Genomic DNA, 18,842 nt, shown 5'->3' with positions numbered 1-18,842 from the left:
CCCGACCTGTAGCCGGGACCAAGCTGTGTCCCGAGGCTGCATCACTCCCCTCCACCCCCCGCCCCGAGAAACCTCCAAAATCTGAGCTCGACTCAGGAAGCACCAGGTCAGCACCAACGGGCCCGAGTCAGTGCCTCAGTTCTCCTGTGGGTCCAGTTTTGGCAGGAAGATTCTTAACCACTGCGTCACCAGGAAAGTCCCAGTGTCTTTTCTTTTACATCTTGGAGCAGCTGCTCTAGCCCCTTCTGATGGTTTGCCGACAGGCCCCACACTCAGGCTGGTTTCCTACCTGCTTTGGCTGTGGCAGCCTTTAAGGCTATTTCCAGTTACCCTGGGGAGAGGCAGACAATACACATAACCGACAAATTAAATCCGCAGATTATTTAAAAACATAATTTCAGCCACCCCTTCTCCCACTCCGTTATTTATCAAAACTACTCAGGAAGCCCACGTTAACTAATTTGGTTCTATCTTCTGCTGTCGCCTCGGGCAGAGCTACAGACAGACAGAGCAAAGAGCAAAAGGCAGGCGGCGGCAGGAGAAAGCAGACTGTGGACAATCTCAAAAGTCAGCTGTGTGAGGGCCTCTTCCACGCACCCAATGTCTGACCCTCATACCTGGGCCACACCTTCTTACTCTGGGGCAAATTACCCAGAGTTCTTAGGCAAAACCAGGAATTCAAATACCTTTATTTATTGTTTGGGGATACCTACAGTGCAGATTCTTACCTAACAGAGGATTCCCAATGATACCGAGCAACCATGGCTGGGGGGGCCCTTCTCAGCCCCCTCCCCCCCAACCTTCCTTCCAGAGATGTGAAGCTTGTCCTCCCAACAACAGGGCAGGGGTTTCCAATAAAGACAATCCATGTTCCGCAGCGTCTCAGCCAGAAGACAGTTACTTTTATTTATTTATTTTTACACATTCCAGGTCTGCAGTGCCTCTTCACCTCCCCTCCAAAATTAATCAAAGTGTTCACTCCTGTGTATATGGCGGCCATGAGCGGGCGCGCACACGTGCACACACACACACATGCACGCACACACGGAGGCCCCAAGATACACGTGACCAGTGCCAGTGGGGTCTGACAATGCGTCACAGCTTGTTTCAAGATGGAAACGACTATTTTGTTCCTCCTTCTTGGAATCGTGTGGCTCTCCACCCAAGAAATAGGCTTCTATCTTGATAAACCGCGGCAGCTGTAAGATCGTTGTCTCGTGGAGCAGTTCCAACCACAGACGCCTTGCTGGGCCTAGAGCTCCGGGGATAACAAAGGTTAAATAAAATAATAATGATTTAAGGGAGGCAACAGGGCAGAATTTCAGAAGCAGTAACCAACTTGGGGATTTAACACACGTAGCAAGTTTCATTTCTCAGGTCAAAGGATGGAGAGCCAGTGACAACGAAACACACTCTCCAAACGTGTTTGAACTCAGTTCCTGAGACTCTGGTCACAAAGCCTCTGTGAGTGCAGGCCTGGCCTCCTCTCGACCCCAGCTGTGGCTGCCTTCCCACCCTCCTGTCTCCTTTAGGTGGAGGCAGTCAGGCACGCCTTGCTCCGATCTTGGAGACAAGGTGAATGCCTGCAGACAGAGCTAAGTAAATATCGCCTTACTATATTCATAATGGAGCTGTAGGCTCCCCCCCAACCCCATCCTGGATGGACCATCCCAGCGCAGACCGGTTCTGCCCTGTGCCAGCATCTCTCCCCTCTCATCAAACAGGCTCGCGGGGATGGCTGCTTGGTCCAGGCACTACATTCATTCAATTAAGATTACACTTCGGGTGCCAGGGAATTCTGCGTGGCGTTGCCGAGAGCGCCGCGTTGGGAATTAGGGCCTGGCTGTCTGTCCGCCTGCGGGTCCTGGGCCAGCTCTCAATGACTGTAGGTCCAGTGGAGTCTCTGCACCACCAGCGTAGGGGTCCCTCAGGTCCTTGGTGAGGGTGTGGAGGGTAGTCCTGGCTTCACCCCAGACCAAGTGAATAAAAATTTCTGGCGTTGCAGGTCTAGGACTCTGCATTTTCGCAGCACACTCAGGTTTAGGACCTGTTCATGATTTGGAGGTCCTTATCTGGACACACAGGAGCTGGGGGCCTGACTGCCACACGCTCTGCTCAAACGGTCCACAGTTACGAGCAGAAGGAATTGGTTCTGAGCAGAAGGAACCAGCGATCAAACCCAGGCCCCTGGCAGTGGAAGCGTGAAGTCCTAACCACTGGACCGCCAGGGCAGTCCCCAGAAGCCCATTTTTTCAGGTCGGTTTCCATATTCTCCAGCCACTTCCCAGGCAGCTGCCGACTCACCAGGATCCAACAAGCATGTGACAACAACTCTAACTTCATCTCAATCTATTCTGAAAATGAAATAACCCCAAGAACTGGTTGTCAGTGGCTGCAACAATCATATGGGTGTTTGAACATACAACCTGCTTCCCAGCTGGAAGGAAAACACTGACTATTCACCCATTCCCTTGCCAGGACTGTGGGAATGAGCTCGGCACGATGGAGGTGATCCATCTCCCTTCGTGAACAGGGGGACACTTTGGGGGATTGTGGAAGACACTCCCAACTAACTTTCTGAACTGCCTGAGGATGAACTGGATCTCAGCTCTTAACACCTTGAGCACCTGATACAAGGTAACTCTTGGGGCCTCCAGACCAGTGATGTAGGCAAGGAAATGAAGCCAGCCCGTGGTTCAAACTCTGACCGTTGCGGGTGATTTGGGTGACTGGGGGGTTTATTTGGTTAAATGCCAGCTACTGAAGCCAACGACATGGTTTTGATCTTATGCAGGACGGATGGTTTAAACACTTTCCCCCATGGACCATTCCTCTTGAAAATGTCAGCCAAAGGAACCTGAGGAACTATGTGAGGAACAGCTGCCGGTAACGCAGCCCTGCGCCGGACCTGCCTTGGTGTTGAGTCAGGAGGTTCTTCTTTAGGTACTAAAGACACAGCAGGATCTGGGACCGTGGATCCTCTCAGGCAGAATCTCTCTCTCTCTTTTTTTTTTTCAGGCAGAATCTCTTTTACACTGTTCTGCAGTATCATTTGCTCATGACAACCAAGTTAATCCCGTAATCCCATCACTTTCCCAGAAACAAACTTTTCTAACATAAAACCGAGGTCTTCAGCGGCTACTGGCTCACCAGGCAGCCCAGCTCAGTGTCTCTCCTGGAAACTCCTTCCTTTTCTAGGATCCCTGAGCTCTGCCTTATTCTCTCCTGTCGCAGATACTCCAAAACAGGAGTTCTGGCCCCCAAACCCGACATGGCAACACAGAGAAGCCGGCAGAGGGCATCCCCATTGCCTGTGGTCACCAAGAGCCCAGGAAGACCTGGTGGGGGATAAAAATAGGGAAGAGGAGGTAAATGTGAGGTTTAACCTTAAAAATCTCTGAATTCTGTTCAGAACAGTAATATTAACAGCCATCATTTACCTCTGTGTTGCCCTTAGGGAGAGGGCGTACACACATCGCCTTATTATTCTCACCACGTCCCTCTGCCCTTCTAACACCAGCCTAGGGCTCTAAAAGGTCTCCATTCCCTTGCCCTCTTCCCTGTGTGCGCCGTGCAGCAGGGTTCCAAGGATCCGATCGACAATAAAAGGAGACCCATGGAACGTAACCGTGTGTTCAAATAAGGAAAGAGAGAGAAACTTCAGTGGAGGGTGTTTAATGTCAGAGGAAAACGACATCCGCGGCAGAGATGAAGAGCCCGCGCCAGCCAGGCCAAGCCTGACCAGGCCTGACCCCGCCTCCCTCGACGGGGAGGGCCAGCAGCAGCATCAGAGCGTCCACTCCTTGCGCGGGAGCACCGTCCACCTGCCCTCGCCAGTCACCACCTGGCTTTCTGCGGCTCGGGCACAGATATTCATGTTCAGCCCATGTCTTTCCTGACACTCAGGTCAAACGACCCCTCCCTCCTGCTGCAGGGAGCCCGTGGGTGAGAGCCAGTGAACCATGGAGGAAGAGTAATTCTCACTGGAAAGACAGGCCCCGGAGTCTGGGGAGAAGCTGAACCCACCCAGTGGTCCCCAGGTCAGAGACGACATGGGGCCCGTCCTCTTTTCTGTAACTGTGGATTCTGCAAGTACACACACAGACAAAAGTGTGAGGAGGCGCTAGGCCTCTCACGGGACCAGTCAGTGTTCTGAACGAGACCCAGAAGATGCCAGGGGTGAGGCTGGGTTCCTGCCACCATTCACGGGGCCGCCTGGCCTGGGGGCTGGGGTTGCAGGACAGTCACCCACCCAGCAAAGACTCCAGACAACATCAAGTTCTCCCTCCAAGAACCACCTCTGTCCTCAAGGCCATGGTGGGTAGAGAGTGGACATTCCCAAGTCCTACCTCGTGCGAGTCCCCGCCAGAGGGTGGAGACAGAGCCTTTTCCCACCACTGGGAACAGAGAACCAGCAGAGTCCAATCAAGATCTCCAGCATCTCTTTTTTAAAAATTTATTTTATTTATTTGGTTGCACCGGGTCTTAGTCGCAGCTTGCAGGCTCCCTAGTTGCGGCACGTGTGCTCCTTAGTTGTGGCGTGTGAACTCTTAGTTGTGGCACGTGGGATCTAGTTCCCTGACCAGGGGTTGAATGTGGGCCCTCTGAGTTGGGAGTGCGGAGTCTTACCAGGGAAGTCCCTCCAGCGTCTCTTAAATAGGCTTTTCCTTTCTGTCTTCTTCTTTTAATTATTTACCATCCATCCTTTTCTTTATACAAATATAAAATAAATTTATATAGATTTATATCCTATAGACTTCTGTGTGGCAGCGCGGAGGAGTGCTGGACAGTGGCCTCAGCTACTTGCAGACGAACTGGTCCACGACCTGCGTGCACTTCTTGCAGCGGACGAAGCAGCACCAGTGGAACCTGCAGTGGCAGCGCTCGGTCTGCACGCTCTTGAACTGGTCGTAGCCGCGGCCGCAGCACATGAGCGCGCAGCCGTCCAGGCCCTCAGACGTCTTGTTGCACAGGCGGCCCCGCGTGCCCAGCGAGCCCGTGCTCTCGTTGCGCAGGCAGTAGTCCGGGCTGGGGTCCACGTAGACCAGGTCCTCGGGGGTGGGCTGCTTGAAGCGGCCATTGACCAGCTCCAGCTTGCCGCGGCGGGTGATGCGCATGGCGGCCGCGCTGTCGTACTTCTCCTTCAGCTGGTCCCCCACCTTGCGGAACTCGGCCAGCTGTAGCCAGCAGGTCTTGAGGCTGCAGGACCCCGAGACGCCGTGGCATTTGCAGGCCACATCTGCTGTCTTATACACAGCCTGCGGGGAGGGGTGGGGGAGAGAGAAGGGGTTGAGAAGGAGCATCCCTGACAGAAGATGCCCAGAGGCCGGCGAGGGTCCCACAGGCCGAGAGCAGGAGAGGGCTGGCGGGGTGAGTGTGCGGAGGGGCAGTTTTCCAGCGGGGTCCAAAAGCCTTGCCAGGTTGAAAGTGGATGAGAGGAGCAACACATAGAAAACTGCTGGGGAGGTGACGCCCACGTCTGATCTGCTACCAGGATGGCCCTTGCCCTTTCTGTGACCCATTTCTTATCACTTGAAATTTGTTACAAGAAATGTGTCATTTTTACCAGCAGGAAAAAAAAAAAAGGATACTTTTATCTGGATCAAAGTCTCAAACAAATAAAAACCAACAAAAGCTTTTACATGATATGGAGCCCAGTCCAGAGAAAAAGAATCAGCCTTACCGCAAGCCTATAACAGAGACCACTGGCACGGCCCTGGCTAGCCAAAAGCTCTCCCCAGTCCTGCCAAGTCCCCTAGGAATTAAGCGGTCCCTTTTTCTGTGTTAACGGCTGGGCGTTAGCCCTGCAGAGCCGCTGGGGGCCTCCCCATAAACCACAGCACATTTGTGATGAGACACCTCCTGGGAGGGGCTGGGACGCGGGGGAGGAGGCGTGGGCCCTCTGTGATGGGAGAGCAGACTGGTGGGTCCACCTTAGGGGGGCTGCCTTGGAGAACAAATCCAGCCAGAAGTCACTGAACCACAACAATGGGAGGGGACCTGTACGTGGGCGACCCCAAATCCAAACGGAAAAGCAAAAGCAGACCAGAAAGCTGCTTACAAAGTGCTTTTCAGCGAAAGCATACGGATGCATTGTGTCGGCGAGCCCTGGCAGCCGGCCCAGAAGTGCAGATGGCGGGATAAAGATGCAGGTCTGCCGCCTAGCATTTTCCTCTGCCACAGCTATTGTCACCGGATGCAGCCAGGCCTCATTTGTCAAGCGTTGCTCTCGGCTTGCTTTTCAAGAGTCCCCCGCTTGTGTCTTTATTCGGCACCGTGGCAGGGACCAACGCAGGTGCAAGAAAGAGCTGCAGCAGCAGCATCTCATATCACTCCTGTCTAAACTCTTCCTGACTTTTTCCTGGTACAGAACTGTTCCCACTATTTTATGGTGGAGAAACGGTTGCTCTACAGAGGGCCACCCAGGAGGGATTGCACGCCAACCTTGGGGTTTAAAAACAGATTAGGGTGAAGAAGGCAGGCAGGTCCCTCCCCTCCCCAGGCAGAAGGCAGAAAGGAACTGACACCCCATTCTGAGAGGCACTGCAACGACGGGACCTGCGATCACCCTCTGGCACAATCCCGCCCCCCCCCCCCCCCCAATCTGAGCTGGAGCCTGACATTCCTTGGAAATGGTCCCCAGGTAAGAGAGGGATGTCAGGCATCTGACGCTGTTAGAAGAAGGAGGAAACGTTAAGGGCCTAAAACTGTGTACCTGCCACTAAGTGACGGGGGCGGGTGGGGCAGGATAAGCATCTCCACGGAGGCAAACACTGAGGGGGATTTGGGGAAGGAGAGTCTAAGCGAGGCTCCTGGAAGCAAGGGACGGGAATTTTAGCAAAACAAATCCGGAAGGAAGAGCATCACTGACTCTCACTATTTAGATGTTCATTCTATCTCCTTCTAGACAGAAAGACATCATAGAGACAGTGATGTTTGCTTTTTAAATATTTTACTATTGCTAATATATAGATGCTCCTCTTGCAAGAGAAGGAGGGGTGGGATTTTGGCCCTTCCTGCTAACTGAAAAAGCAAGAGAAGGTTTTGAAATTTTTCTGAGTTCTACATCTTGTCCCAGGCAGAGCCCCTCGTCGCCCCTCTTCCACATCTAACAGTGGGACGGAGCCTAGTCACTGGCAGGAATGTCACAAGGACGAGGCGGCTTTCATCTGGAAAGTGCTTAGAGGTCCTTGAGTGACAGGCAGTATCAACTCACCTCCCCTGCCTTCAGTATGTAAAATGGGGTCACTAGAGGCTCTCAAAGGCTGAGAGAAGTTTCTTGCAAAGCATGCCCAAGATTTACACTGTGGTCAAGATGTCAGATCCTAGATATCCTACTGTTTTAAAGATCTGGTTGTGAGATACCGGTCTGGGGAATTTTCAATGCCGACCACCGCTTAGTCCTTCCTGAGGAAGGCTCTGCGTAGGCCTAAGGAGGTAGGAGGTGATTGATGGCGAGGCCTGCTCCTTGGAGGGGGATAAGACCTAGAGAGGGACAGAGGTGCCCCACCTGGAGCAGATGGAGGCCAGGGAGAAATAAAGTGCTGTTCAGAGGTGAGAAGGCTGCAGGACGGGGCCAAAGACTGGGAGCAGCCGGAGGAAGCCGGGGAAGGGGTAGGACAGGCAGAGGGAAGGCGCGGCTGAGATAAGGGCTGGAAAAAGCAAACAAACAATTAAGGGTGAAGAAATGAGGAGCCAGGACAAGTGGGCTACAGATGTAACACTCAGCCCAGATGAGGAGGAGAGCCTGGTCACCTCCGCATTTGCCCTGGGGCCCCAAGCACGGCTCCAAGCGGAGACAGGGAAGCCTTTCTGAATTTGACCTCTTGCTAGGAGGCCACGGGGAATTTTCTCTGCTAAGTCATATGTGCCCCCCCTTCCCCCCCGCACCAAAGAGTGCAGCAGAGGTCCCAGGGAACCCCCATCCTCAAGAGCTGCAGCCGATAAACTGAGGAGGAGGAAGCAAGGTCTAGTGCCTCAAGCAGAGTCCACAAGGCTCCCTGCACCTCAGACGCAGAGACCACCAACCATGGGGGGATAGGACAGATCGTGGGAGTAGGCGGTATTTGAACTGGGATCTTGAAAAATGGGTAGAATTGGGGCATTCGGGAGATAAAAAGTGAAGACCGTAACTTTTTTTTTAACCAATCTCTCAGGTTAGATGTCCAAAGACTGGCAAACAGAGAGGAAGTCATGGGAAACCAATGCAGTTCCACAGATGCCCTCAGAGCAGGAGAGTTCTGGTCTCTCTACCCAGATTTATAGCACAATAGCCACGGATCAGAGCGACAGCCCGAACTCCTGACACGCCACAGATGAATACCCACATCTGGCTAAACAAAACTAGCCTCTGGACGTGGGCTCTGCAGGGAGGATGCTGGGCAATGACCAACTGATGTCACGCTAGTGATGGCGCTAGGTCTACACACGGTACCACCTCTACCAACACCATGGGAGCCCGAGTCATAGAAAAGGCATTTCCGATCCCCTTTGTCTGATATCTGTTACTACGAAACATGAATTAATTTTTTTAAAAATTAATATGGAAACACTTTTTTAGAAGTATATCCATATCTTGTTCTTGAATCACCAATGAACCAACATTAAATTTCTGAATTTATTTCTTCTCCAGAAACTGCTGTTCCCATTGTTTTGTTTTGTTTGTTAGTTCATCTTCGGCTTCACTAAGTACCTTGCTGGGTCCCGAGCCCAGGCTTGACATGGACCTGAGTATGGACAGCTCTCCCAGAAAGAGGTCTGTGTAGTTTCCTGAGAGGTCCATGGCCCTGGCCCTTCTCCAGGAGGGTCTCCTGCCACCCAGCACTCGGGCCTCAGACCTCTGTGTAGAGAGACCTGGACACACATCCACAGTGGACACGTGAACAGCAAAAGGCTGAGAGAGCCCTCCAGTCTGCAATGGAGGCAGACCCTGTCGGGCCAGACCCGGCCCAGGAAAGAGGAGCTGGCTGTGTGTGCAGAGGTGGGGGCTTCCTGAGCATGTGCCGGTAGATGAGGCCCGAGCTCTCCAGCACCCATGCAGGAAGCCCAGAGCCCTGGCCCATGTGTGCTCTGCACATACAATAAACCTAGCTCCCCCCCAAACCTACATTTTAGTCTCCACTGAAATGGAGGCTCAGAAGACCCTCGCATCTTGCGTGAGATTAATGGGCCTGGGCCTTCAAAGAATGGCTGCCCTCCACACTCCCACTTAGGTTAGAGCACTCGAGTGTGTCTGCCACCGGTACTGAAGTGTGCTTTTGGACTGGGTCTCCGGATGTGCACAATAGCAGCCCTGAAAAGGTAGCTCTACTTTCACCTGAGCCTCTGACAGGTCAAAGGTCTGGTGGCCTCAACTTTCAATCATCCTGTCTGTTCAAAGGACACAGAAAGGGCAGTCAAGACAAGAGCTATCTAAAATTCTGATGATAAGACTGCACCTAAGTCCTACAGGGACGGATGTCCTGTGGAGAAATAAGGCAAAGAAAACTGTCACAAGTGCATGTGTCTCCTGGGAAAAGGAGCCTTTTGAAATCAAGGATGAGTTCCACAGTGTGGGAATCTAGGTCAGCATGGTGGGTAAGAATCTCCCCCTTCCTGGACCAGCCAGCCACCGAGCAGCCCAACCCAGGAACAGCAGATGTGGTAGGGGTGTGGGGGTTGGGGTCCACTGTCTAGGTGTGTGTAGGGGTGGGGTCCTCCATCTGGGTGTGTGTGAGGTGGGGGGGGGGTCTGCCGTCCAGGTGTGTGTGCGGCAAGGGGTCCTCCATCCACCTGTGCATGGGAGGCGGGGCCGCCGTCCAGGTGCGCGTGGGGCGGGGTCGCTTACCCTCCGGCCAGCCTCGTTGTTCTGCAGGTTCATGAGCACGCGGCCCTGCTCCTCCGAGCCCTTGGCGAAGTTCTTCTCCCGCTCGCGGGCGTCCACGAACTCCTTGGCAAAGCGGTAGCCGTAGTCCACGTTGTCCCCGCAGCCGCCCCACAGCCAGTCCCGGGGCAGGTCCTTGGGCCGCGCGGCCCGGCTGCAGCCGCACGTGGACAGCTCGCCCTCGCGGCAGGCGCGGCTGATGGCGTTCACCACCCCGGCCGCGCTCACCGCGTAGGTGAAGGCCGTCTCCCGGCTCCCTGCGGGCGGACAAGGGCGCGCGGGTGAGGCCCCTGTTCCCCGCCGCCCCGCACCCCAGGAGGGGGCACCTCTCCCCGCCGAAACTCCCGGGGTCAGAGAGCACCCTGGACCAGGAAGCGAAGTTTGTCTCCTCTGCCTGGTGAGTCCCTCCAGCCCTGGCCTGCATCTCATCCCTTCTGGAGAGGTTTACCCACCTGTGCCCTCCTAGGAGGCCGGCCTGAGCAGAGGGGAGAGTGGGCATCGATGCATTGGTAGACCAGGCGGGCAGGCCAGAATGAGACTGGGCAGAAATCATGGCACCAACAGTGCAACTCTGTCCAGGCAAACACCGCTCCCTCACAGGTCTGTTTCTCACCCTCCACAGGCCACACATGTGCCTTTTTACGGCTGCATTATCTAGCTCAACTTCGGCCAAGACCAGGAGTAGAAATGGACCAGGATTGCAACATCCAGAATCATCCAAGCCACTTCCCCCTGTCCCCCGTGGTCCACCCAGCGTCCCAACCCGACAGCACTGGGGCACCACCTCCACGGACACTCAGCACAGTCTCTCTAAACATCCAGATCATTTCCTGCAAAAAACCCAAACTGTGACTTTATTGCTGTAGTGAACCACTTAAAAACCCATACGATGGATGTTCTACTTCAATAAAAACGTTTATAAAAAATAATAGTCAGCCACCAGGGACATGCAAATCAAAATCATGAGACATCACTTCACACCCGCGAGAATGGCTATAATCAAAAAGGCAACTAATGACAAGTTGATGAGGATATGGAAAAACCGGAACCCTCATGTGCTGCTGGTGGGAACATTTTATGGTGCAGCTGCTTTGGAAAACAGTCTGGCAGCTCCTCAGAAGGTTAAACATAGAACTGCCATATGACCGAGCAGTTCCACTCCTAAGAATACATCCAAGATAAACGAAAACATATGTTCCCAGAAAAACTTGTACGTGAATGTTCATTGCAGCATTATTCATAATATCCAAAAGATGGAAACAACCCATAAGGTCCATCAGTGGATCAATGGGTAAACAAAAGGTGGCATTACCCATGCAAGGGAATAGTATTCAGCCATAAAAAGTAATGAAGTGCTGTGGACAGGCTACAACAGGGATGAACCTGGAGTTATTACAGTGAGACATTTCGCATTTTGTATCTGTATTGAACAGACTCAGAAGGCCATGTATTGTATGATCCCATTTATATGAAATGTCCACAATGTGAAAATTCATAGAGACAGAAAGATTAGTGTTGTCTAGGGTTTGGGGAGGAGGGAGAAAAGATGGAGAGTGATCACTAGTGGGTATGCAGTGTCTTTATAGGGCTGCAAAAATGTCCTGCAATTAGAGAGTGGTGATGGTTGCACAATCTGGTAAGTATATGCTGAACTGTACACTTTAAAATGCTGAATTGTACAGTACGTGAATTACCTTCAGGAAAGCTGTTGTGAGAAATAATAAATAATACTCGTATGGACTTGGGTATGGAGGGAGGGGAGGTGTTCTTAGCTGGGAACTGAGATTCAGTCCTGATCTCGGCGATGAAACCAGGCAGAATCTTCTGCTCCCCACGTCCCCCTCTTTGGAACCTCAAAGGGTCAGAGGCTGCCATCCTGTGATCCTGTCTTGGCAGGTGGTGAGGAGGCAGTCTGCAGTCACTGCGAGGTCCACTGCGATCTCCCACCTGCCACCTGATCTTACTTCTGGGTAGCCTAGGCATGACACAGTGAAGTTCGCAACCAAAACAGACAGGGCAAGTCAGTTTTTCTCCAGTAACCAGGGGCCAGCTTCTGGTCAGATGTGGAGTAGGAGCAGCACCAAGAAAACCAGGTGATACAGGAAACCACACTCATGACTCAGTCCTCAGGACTGATGTTTGAGCCAGTGTGAACCACAGCCAGAGACAGAATCTGTGGGTCTCGGGAGTCAGACTATGGGAGCTTCCAGGAAGGTAAGATGGCCAAGGGCTCTTAGAGAGGGAGTCATGCCTGAGAGGTGTTCCTGAAACGGGGCCTCAACCCCCGACCTGGCATCCCGGAACAGGAAGGAGCGTCTGAAGCTGGGCCCAGATCTACACTCCATCTGCCTTTACCACAGTCCTCGGAGAAGCGGGTTGGGTTCCCAAGGCCACCCACTCCATCTCTTTAGAATGACTCTAATCACCAGACTGTTCTTTCTGAGAGTAAACCGAGAGATGCTTCCCTATAACGTCCCTCTGCTGGAGCCAATCCCTCTTCTGTTTGCCATTCAGTATCTGAAAGCGACTGATATGCCTTTTATGTTTTCTCTTTTCCAAGCTACATATGTCTGATTTCTTCCACCATTCTGTAGCAAACACGCTTCACAGAGCCGAGGCACCCCTCTCAGAATTGCCTGGTAAAATGATGTTCCTGCAGCTGAGCTTCATAGTGCAGACATCAGGCCTCTGAGGGTCCCAGCCCATCTCACAGTTCGATCTCATCTGTCCCAGTGAATCTACTCAGTATCTCTCGTGGTCACTCTGCCTCCTTTGGCTGGGGGCATCATTAGGCCCTGAGTGCAGGCAGCTCTGTCTTCCTGGGGCAGCACGTGGGCCTCAGGGAAACCTGAGGACAGACCTTGTGCTGCTTTTAGCAAGCAGAGAGCTGGGGCTTCAGACTGGGTAAGCAACACAGGGGCATCTCTTTAAGGGGAACAATTCAGAGAGTATAAAGGCTGATAAACCAGCAGCCATGGAGCTGCTGAGAGGTTGTGCATCTTCCCCGGACAAGGAGACAGCTGGACAATATCACACCTTCTGTTCCATAGCTGCCCAGCTACCTGGCAGGTGCCTCCTGCCTCCTAGCCTCCAGGTGAGGGGCCTGGCACCCTCCGGGCTGCTCTGCTGCCCTCTGGTGGTGGATGCTTGCAGTGGCTCAAAGGGGAAGGAGTCTCGGAAGTCACATGCCAGACACAGGGAGAGGACTCACCAGAAGCCCTGGGCCCAGTGGGAGGAGGGAGGACAGCTTCCCAGGCAGCAGAAGCCTGCAGGGAAGCTGCAAAAGGGGACGGTGAGAATAAGGCAAACAGAAGGGTTCCATCTGTGATGGAATAGGGCACAGACTGGTAGCATCTGCTTTCACTGGTCACTCTCCACCCCTTCCTCCCTAAAGCAAAGCCTCACTTTTTGGCCTTCACACAACAAAATTACATGAAAAGGATCTGGCCAATGTCAGGCATTCACTCGGTCCCAAAGAAATATTAGTTCCCTGACAGTGATTAGGGGATGCCTCTCTCCACACCTGGGCCATCCTAGTTTCCTCACCCAAAACCCAGCAGGCAGGGAGCGCGGCTGACCAAGACTCTCACCAGGAAGACGGGACAGACACTAAATGTATTTGAGAAGAACTGATCAACTATGAATGAATCCCACTTGACCCCTGGGCCCACTCTTGGGAAAGCTGCCCAGTAGAGCTGTTACGAGAGCTCATTGAGCATTCCTTTCAAGGACCTTGAGTTGATGCTGAAGGAAGAAGAGAGAAGCAAGGTTCAAAGCGTACTTCCCCTGCCTCTCACTTCTCAATGCAGGGCAGGGAGGGAGGGGCCTTCACAACAGAGGTGCAGAATCCCCAACTCCCTGGCTCCCCCAGCTTCAGGGAACTCCAGAATTTGCCTTTGGGGGAAAGCTGTTCCGGGAGAAGGTGAGCTGGGACACAGTACTCTAACACCTTCCTTTTATGGCCCTGGGGATAAGACCCCGCAGAATAGGGCCGGATTTCTCAATTTCTTGCCAGGGAGAGGAGGATTGCATTTCAAAAGGACCTAAAACAATTAGACCCCAGATCACACCTCCATCTAAGCAATAGCGTAGCCAGAGAATCCTCAGCCCGGAGTGGGAGAGGGGTCGGGACAGGAATCCAGGCAGGGGTGGCCCTCTCATCTTCCTCCTTCAGTCTGACCCTCTCCCCGCCCCCACTCGCACACACACCCCCTTTCGAGTGAAAAAGCCAGGACTGGATCTGGGCCAGGTTAATGACAGCCATCGCCAACATGGCCCATGGTTTCTCTCTCTCTCAGGGTCCAAGTGGAAGAGGCGAAACTCTCGAGACACTCAGGGCTGTAATTTTCAGCTCTCTGCCCACATCTCTAGAGGAGAGCCTAGAGCCGACACAGGGGCAGTGGTGGTGGTCAGGCTTCCGGATCCACTCTAACTCAGCTCAGACCTCTGACGCCTGCCCAGAGGGAGTGCCTATAGGCTGCCTGCACAGGGCGGGGCGGGAAGCAGAGGGCCAACTGACTCCAGGGCTGGGGGCCAGCCATCCAAAACCCCCTCCTTGCACGTGGGTCCCCATGGAGCACTGGCTCCCAGGCTGGGAAGCACAGCCACTCCAGCCGCACCCCCACTCACCTATCTGCATGACTCTCCCGAAGACAGAGGCGTCGTCCACGGTGCTGCAGTTCCACCGCCGCTGCCGGAACTGGTGCTGGCACTCCCTGATGCCCGTCCTGGCCCCCTCCCCTATGTAGGCCATGTGCTCCTGGTACAGCTGGCACAGCTTCCTCTGGCCGGCAGAGAGCCCGGGGAGCTGGCTGCACACGGGCTGAGCCCCGATGATGAACATTTCAGGTCTCTGCACTGGATTCACGGCCAAAGACCTGCAGCAGAAGTGCCTGGGGTGAGCGAGGCCAGGGGGCAGCAGCAGGCCTCGCACTCAGCCCCCTCCTGGGGGCTTTCCATGGGCAGGCCCTGAGCCAAGGGCTTGGAAAGGAGAGGCACCCAGAACAGAGTCCCTGCCTTCAAAGGGAAACTGAGGCACGAACGCAGGCGACGCGAGAGATGTCGACTGCCCGAGACCACCTTGAGCATCTGGCTCCACCGTGACCAGACAGCGGGGAGCACTCAGGAGGGGAGAAGCCTTCGGGAGGGATGGCCAGAGCGGGGCTGGGTCTGCGGGGTGGGCGCGGCTGTGCGTGGGGCTGCCGCTCTGCAGGAGGAGGCTTTAGGCCACGGTGGCCCAAGTACAGGATGTGTGCAGAGGGTAACCAATTCCTCTAAAGAGAACTCCCCCAGGCCTTTAAAATCGAATCCAGTTTACATGCATGGCCATATAGTCTAAAAATTTCCCTCCCTTCTCAGCCACACGGCCCCTGACCCCGCCCTGTAGGGCTCTCCCTTTGGCTCCTCACCTGCAGATACAATAAAGTGCTAAGTCGGAGGAGAAGGCTGTGGATTTGCCATCTAAGCCAAAATGAGAGCAGAGCACAGACGGCACCAAACAGGGGGCGGCGCGGATGGGGGTGGGGGTGCCTGCCATTTCCCTGTCCACGGGGCAGTGACAGTAATCTTAAAAACACAAAAGGAAGCCACACATGGTCCTGCAAATCCCTCATCTGGTCTTCAGACTTATAAATTGGGAATTCTAGTCTCCTTGCCTTCACCAGCAGGAAAAAAAAAATCAATATTCGTATTGATCCGAGAGCAACAAAAGAGCTATTTCTAACACCCCATGGCGATGGAGGAGGTCCAGGGAAAGGCGACCGTGAACCCGATCAGAGAAAAAGCCAAATGAATTAATCTCAACCTCAGGGAAACTTTTCGTAACTCTGGGGGCTCGAGAGAGAAAGAGCTGTCCCCGTGTTCCTGGGGTTGCTGACAAAGGAGTGGTCCCTTCTCCCCCGCTTCTACGGCCCGGGGGGGCCGGGCTGGGAGGGCCTCAGCCCACACTCACCACCAGGAGCTGGCCGCTGCCCGAAGCGGGGCCCAGCAGGCGAGCAGCACAGCAGCTGCGGCGAGCAGGGCGGGCGAGCTGGGCATGGTCCGCCTGCGCCCCCCCAGGGCCCGGGGAAGACCCCGGGGACTGACGGCTTCCGAGATGGGCTCCCTGGAGAGAAGAGAACACAGGGAGAGTCGGTGTGGGGTGCAGACCAGGGGGCCAGGAGAGCCTGCTCCCAGGGGAAGGTCTGCCTCTCCCCAACCTCCCGCCTCTCCCCAACCTCCCGCCTCTCCCCAACCTCCCGCCTCTCCCCAACCTCCCGTCCCACCCTCCCCTTCTCACCCTAGGGTGTCCCCAGCCTGGGGGAGCCCTGCTCGGGACCTGCTGCCCAAGGAAACAGGGAGCTGAGAGACCAGAAAAGGGAGGAAAGCAAGGCATTCCAAGAGCAGAGCCACTCTGGGGGCATTTAGGGAGATGCTTTGCCTGCTGCCATGCACACCTGCCCTGCTTCCAGAACATCCAAGGAGATGGGACAACCCCATCCACTCCCCCCAGGGATGTGTCTGTTGTGCACAGCTGAAAATCCCCGGCGAGCTGATTACCCACAGCCAAACAGGAGCCTTTGCTCCCAATCCGCACCCTCCTCCCCCTGAACACGTCTTCCAAATCCCAGCCCGAGTCTACCAGGAGAGATAGCAGATGGGGAGGACTTTTCACTTTCTCAAGCCAACTCCTCTGGCAAATGTAAAAGCTGCCCCCGGGCTGTGCCGGCGGTGCCTCCCCCTGCCCCCTCGCCCCGCTCCAGCGGCCCACGCCTCCTCTGTGCCGTCCAGGGGCCCCCCAGCAGCCCCCCAGCAGCAGTGGGTCTACTCGCATCACACTGTCTGTCCCCAGAGAACAGCTTTCCCAGAGCACTGAAGACAGACGGACCCTGGAGCAAGTCTCTGGAAACGCACCCCCCCCAAGCTGAGCCCCCATCCAGGGCGTGTCCCACACCCCAATGCCCCTCAGCACCCCAACCTTCATGAAACAGCGACTCCCACACTCTGAAAGCGCCCCCCCCCCCCCCCACACCTCACCAGCTCAGGGCCTCCTGGCTCTCCGGGAGGGGGCGGCAGGGGCTCTGGGTCACCAGCCCAGGAGATATTTCTGTCCTGGGGCCGCCAGGAGAGGAAGGTAGCCAAGCAGAGCCCGGGGGAGCTGGGCCAACGCCGTCCCCACCCCCTCCAGGCTTTTCTTCAGGAGGTCCCAGCTGGGGCAGGGGCACCCACAGGCAGGTGTGTGGGGCCCGCGGTTGCAGGGGGTGCAGATCAAAGCCCCTTTGTCATGCAGAGCCAGCTCGGAAATGACCCGGCCTGGCCAGCCACTAACAGCTCTCCACACCCTGCTTTCCTAACAGACCTCGCCTCCTCTGAAGAGGCCCCCTCCCCCCCTCAACCCTCCTCCCCCCAATAAATCCTCCCGTCCCCCAGGGCAGGAGGTCTGTGAATGCACTGACTGGGCCCAGAGATGGAGCAGAGATAGGGCTGGCACCAGAAGCTAATGGCTTTATGGAGGGGAGGGGACCAGGGCCAGAGTGGGAGGACAGAGAGAAGCTTCAAAGAGTTTCCTTGTCCAAACACCCTCAACCCCACTACCAGTGCTTCTTAGGGACTGGAGGGCTGGGGCCACTCCCTGTGGTCCTCTCCCTCCCCACACCGGCTCCTCTGCAGGCCCACCCCCAGGGAGCTGAGTTCTCTCTCCCAACTGGTGACACTTCTCATCCCCAGGTCCCTCTCTCTCACTTCTGTCCCACCCTCTCATCAGGCTCCTGTGAAACCTCTATGGCTCTGTAAGCCCCAGGTTCACCCGAGGCCACGCTGGGCCTCTCTGAAGACAGGAGTCAGAGCAGCTCTGACCGCCCAGCGACAGGCGCTAAAGCCAAACTTTCCCGGAGCCGCTAATCCCGCCCTCATGAACATCACCCGAGGTGGGCATCACTTGGGCAGCTGTTGCGACCACCCTCTGCTCTCCAGCAAACTCCCAGCTCATTCAAAAAAAATGTATTTTAAAACCTTAAAAAAAAAAAAAAAAAGACCCTAGCACGTGGGGTGGCTTCTTTCTCTGCTTTCCAGATGCCCGGCAGCTGAAACTGAACACTTCCCCCCAAGACACACACACAGCAACCCGCAGGACACACTCTCTCCTGCGGACAGATGTGACCACGCCACCCCACCCCCAGCATCACAGCATTGAGTGGGTCTGGATCATCAGCTTTGCCTTCCTGGGGCGGGGCCGGGCTGGGCTGGGCCGGGGGAGAGGTGAGTGCTGGAGACCGGCCTCGTTGGCTGGGCCGAATGGAACCGTTCTGCCCCACCCGGCTGGGAGGAAGGAGGCCCTGCGAACCATGGTTGGACCTAATGAGCAGACAGAGCAGGATTAAGTAGGAGGGGTCCAGGGTCTCTGTCTTCAGGGCCAGGGGAGGATGCCACATCTCAGTCAGGACCCCTCCAGAGGGCCAGAACAAGCTGGTCAGACATCTGTTCTGCCCTCTGCTGCATTATTTCATTCATTCATTCAAAACAGTCGTTCATCAAATGTGCCCTGAGGGCCTGGTATGTGCCAGAGATACAGCCGTGAACAAGTAAGTACATAATATGTTGGGTCCAGTGAACCTCGAGGAAAAATCAAGGGGGGACAAGGATCCAGAACGAGGATGGAGTTTACCCTGTTTAGGGTCCTTGGAAGAAGCCTCCCCAAACCACTGAGTGGATAGATGGGGGTGTACCCCTGCTGCACATGGGCCCCCTCTGTGCATGTCCAGGGTCCTTACTGAGAGCACTTTACTGTCATAGCCAAAGGGGTGCATATTCTTTTAAATTATTTATGGCTGTGTTGGGTCTTTGTTGCTGGGTGGGCTTTCTCTAGCTGGGGCCAGCGGGGGCTACTCTTCCTTGCAGTGCGTGGGCTTCTCAGTGAGGTGGCTTCTCTTGCTGCAGAACACGGGCTCTGGGCGCACAGGCTTCAGTAGTTGTGGCACATGGGCTCAGTAGTTGTGGCTTGCAG

General features: G+C 54.9%; 1 protein-coding gene across 2 annotated transcripts in view; it reads right to left on the bottom strand.

Moving 5' to 3' along the window:
- Window positions 1–4,425: 4,425 nt before the first annotated feature.
- The window catches only part of WNT5B (Wnt family member 5B), a 99,301-nt gene continuing 84,884 nt past the window's right edge, over window positions 4,426–18,842 (bottom strand). For both annotated transcript variants that reach the window (XM_057703083.1, XM_057703081.1), the window contains 4 exons: window positions 15,813–15,965; window positions 14,492–14,739; window positions 9,827–10,119; window positions 4,426–5,258 (listed from right to left, as the gene is read on the bottom strand). In XM_057703083.1, the coding sequence (XP_057559066.1) occupies window positions 4,800–5,258; window positions 9,827–10,119; window positions 14,492–14,739; window positions 15,813–15,898 (1,086 nt within the window). In that variant the 5' untranslated portion in view covers window positions 15,899–15,965 and the 3' untranslated portion in view covers window positions 4,426–4,799. The remainder of the gene's footprint in view (window positions 5,259–9,826; window positions 10,120–14,491; window positions 14,740–15,812; window positions 15,966–18,842) is intronic.

This window comes from Hippopotamus amphibius, chromosome 12 (genome assembly GCF_030028045.1).
Source record: "Hippopotamus amphibius kiboko isolate mHipAmp2 chromosome 12, mHipAmp2.hap2, whole genome shotgun sequence".
NCBI classification, from domain to species: Eukaryota; Metazoa; Chordata; class Mammalia; order Artiodactyla; family Hippopotamidae; genus Hippopotamus; species Hippopotamus amphibius.
The sequence above is the reverse complement of the archived record's forward strand: the minus strand, read 5'-3'. Positions and strand labels throughout refer to the sequence as shown.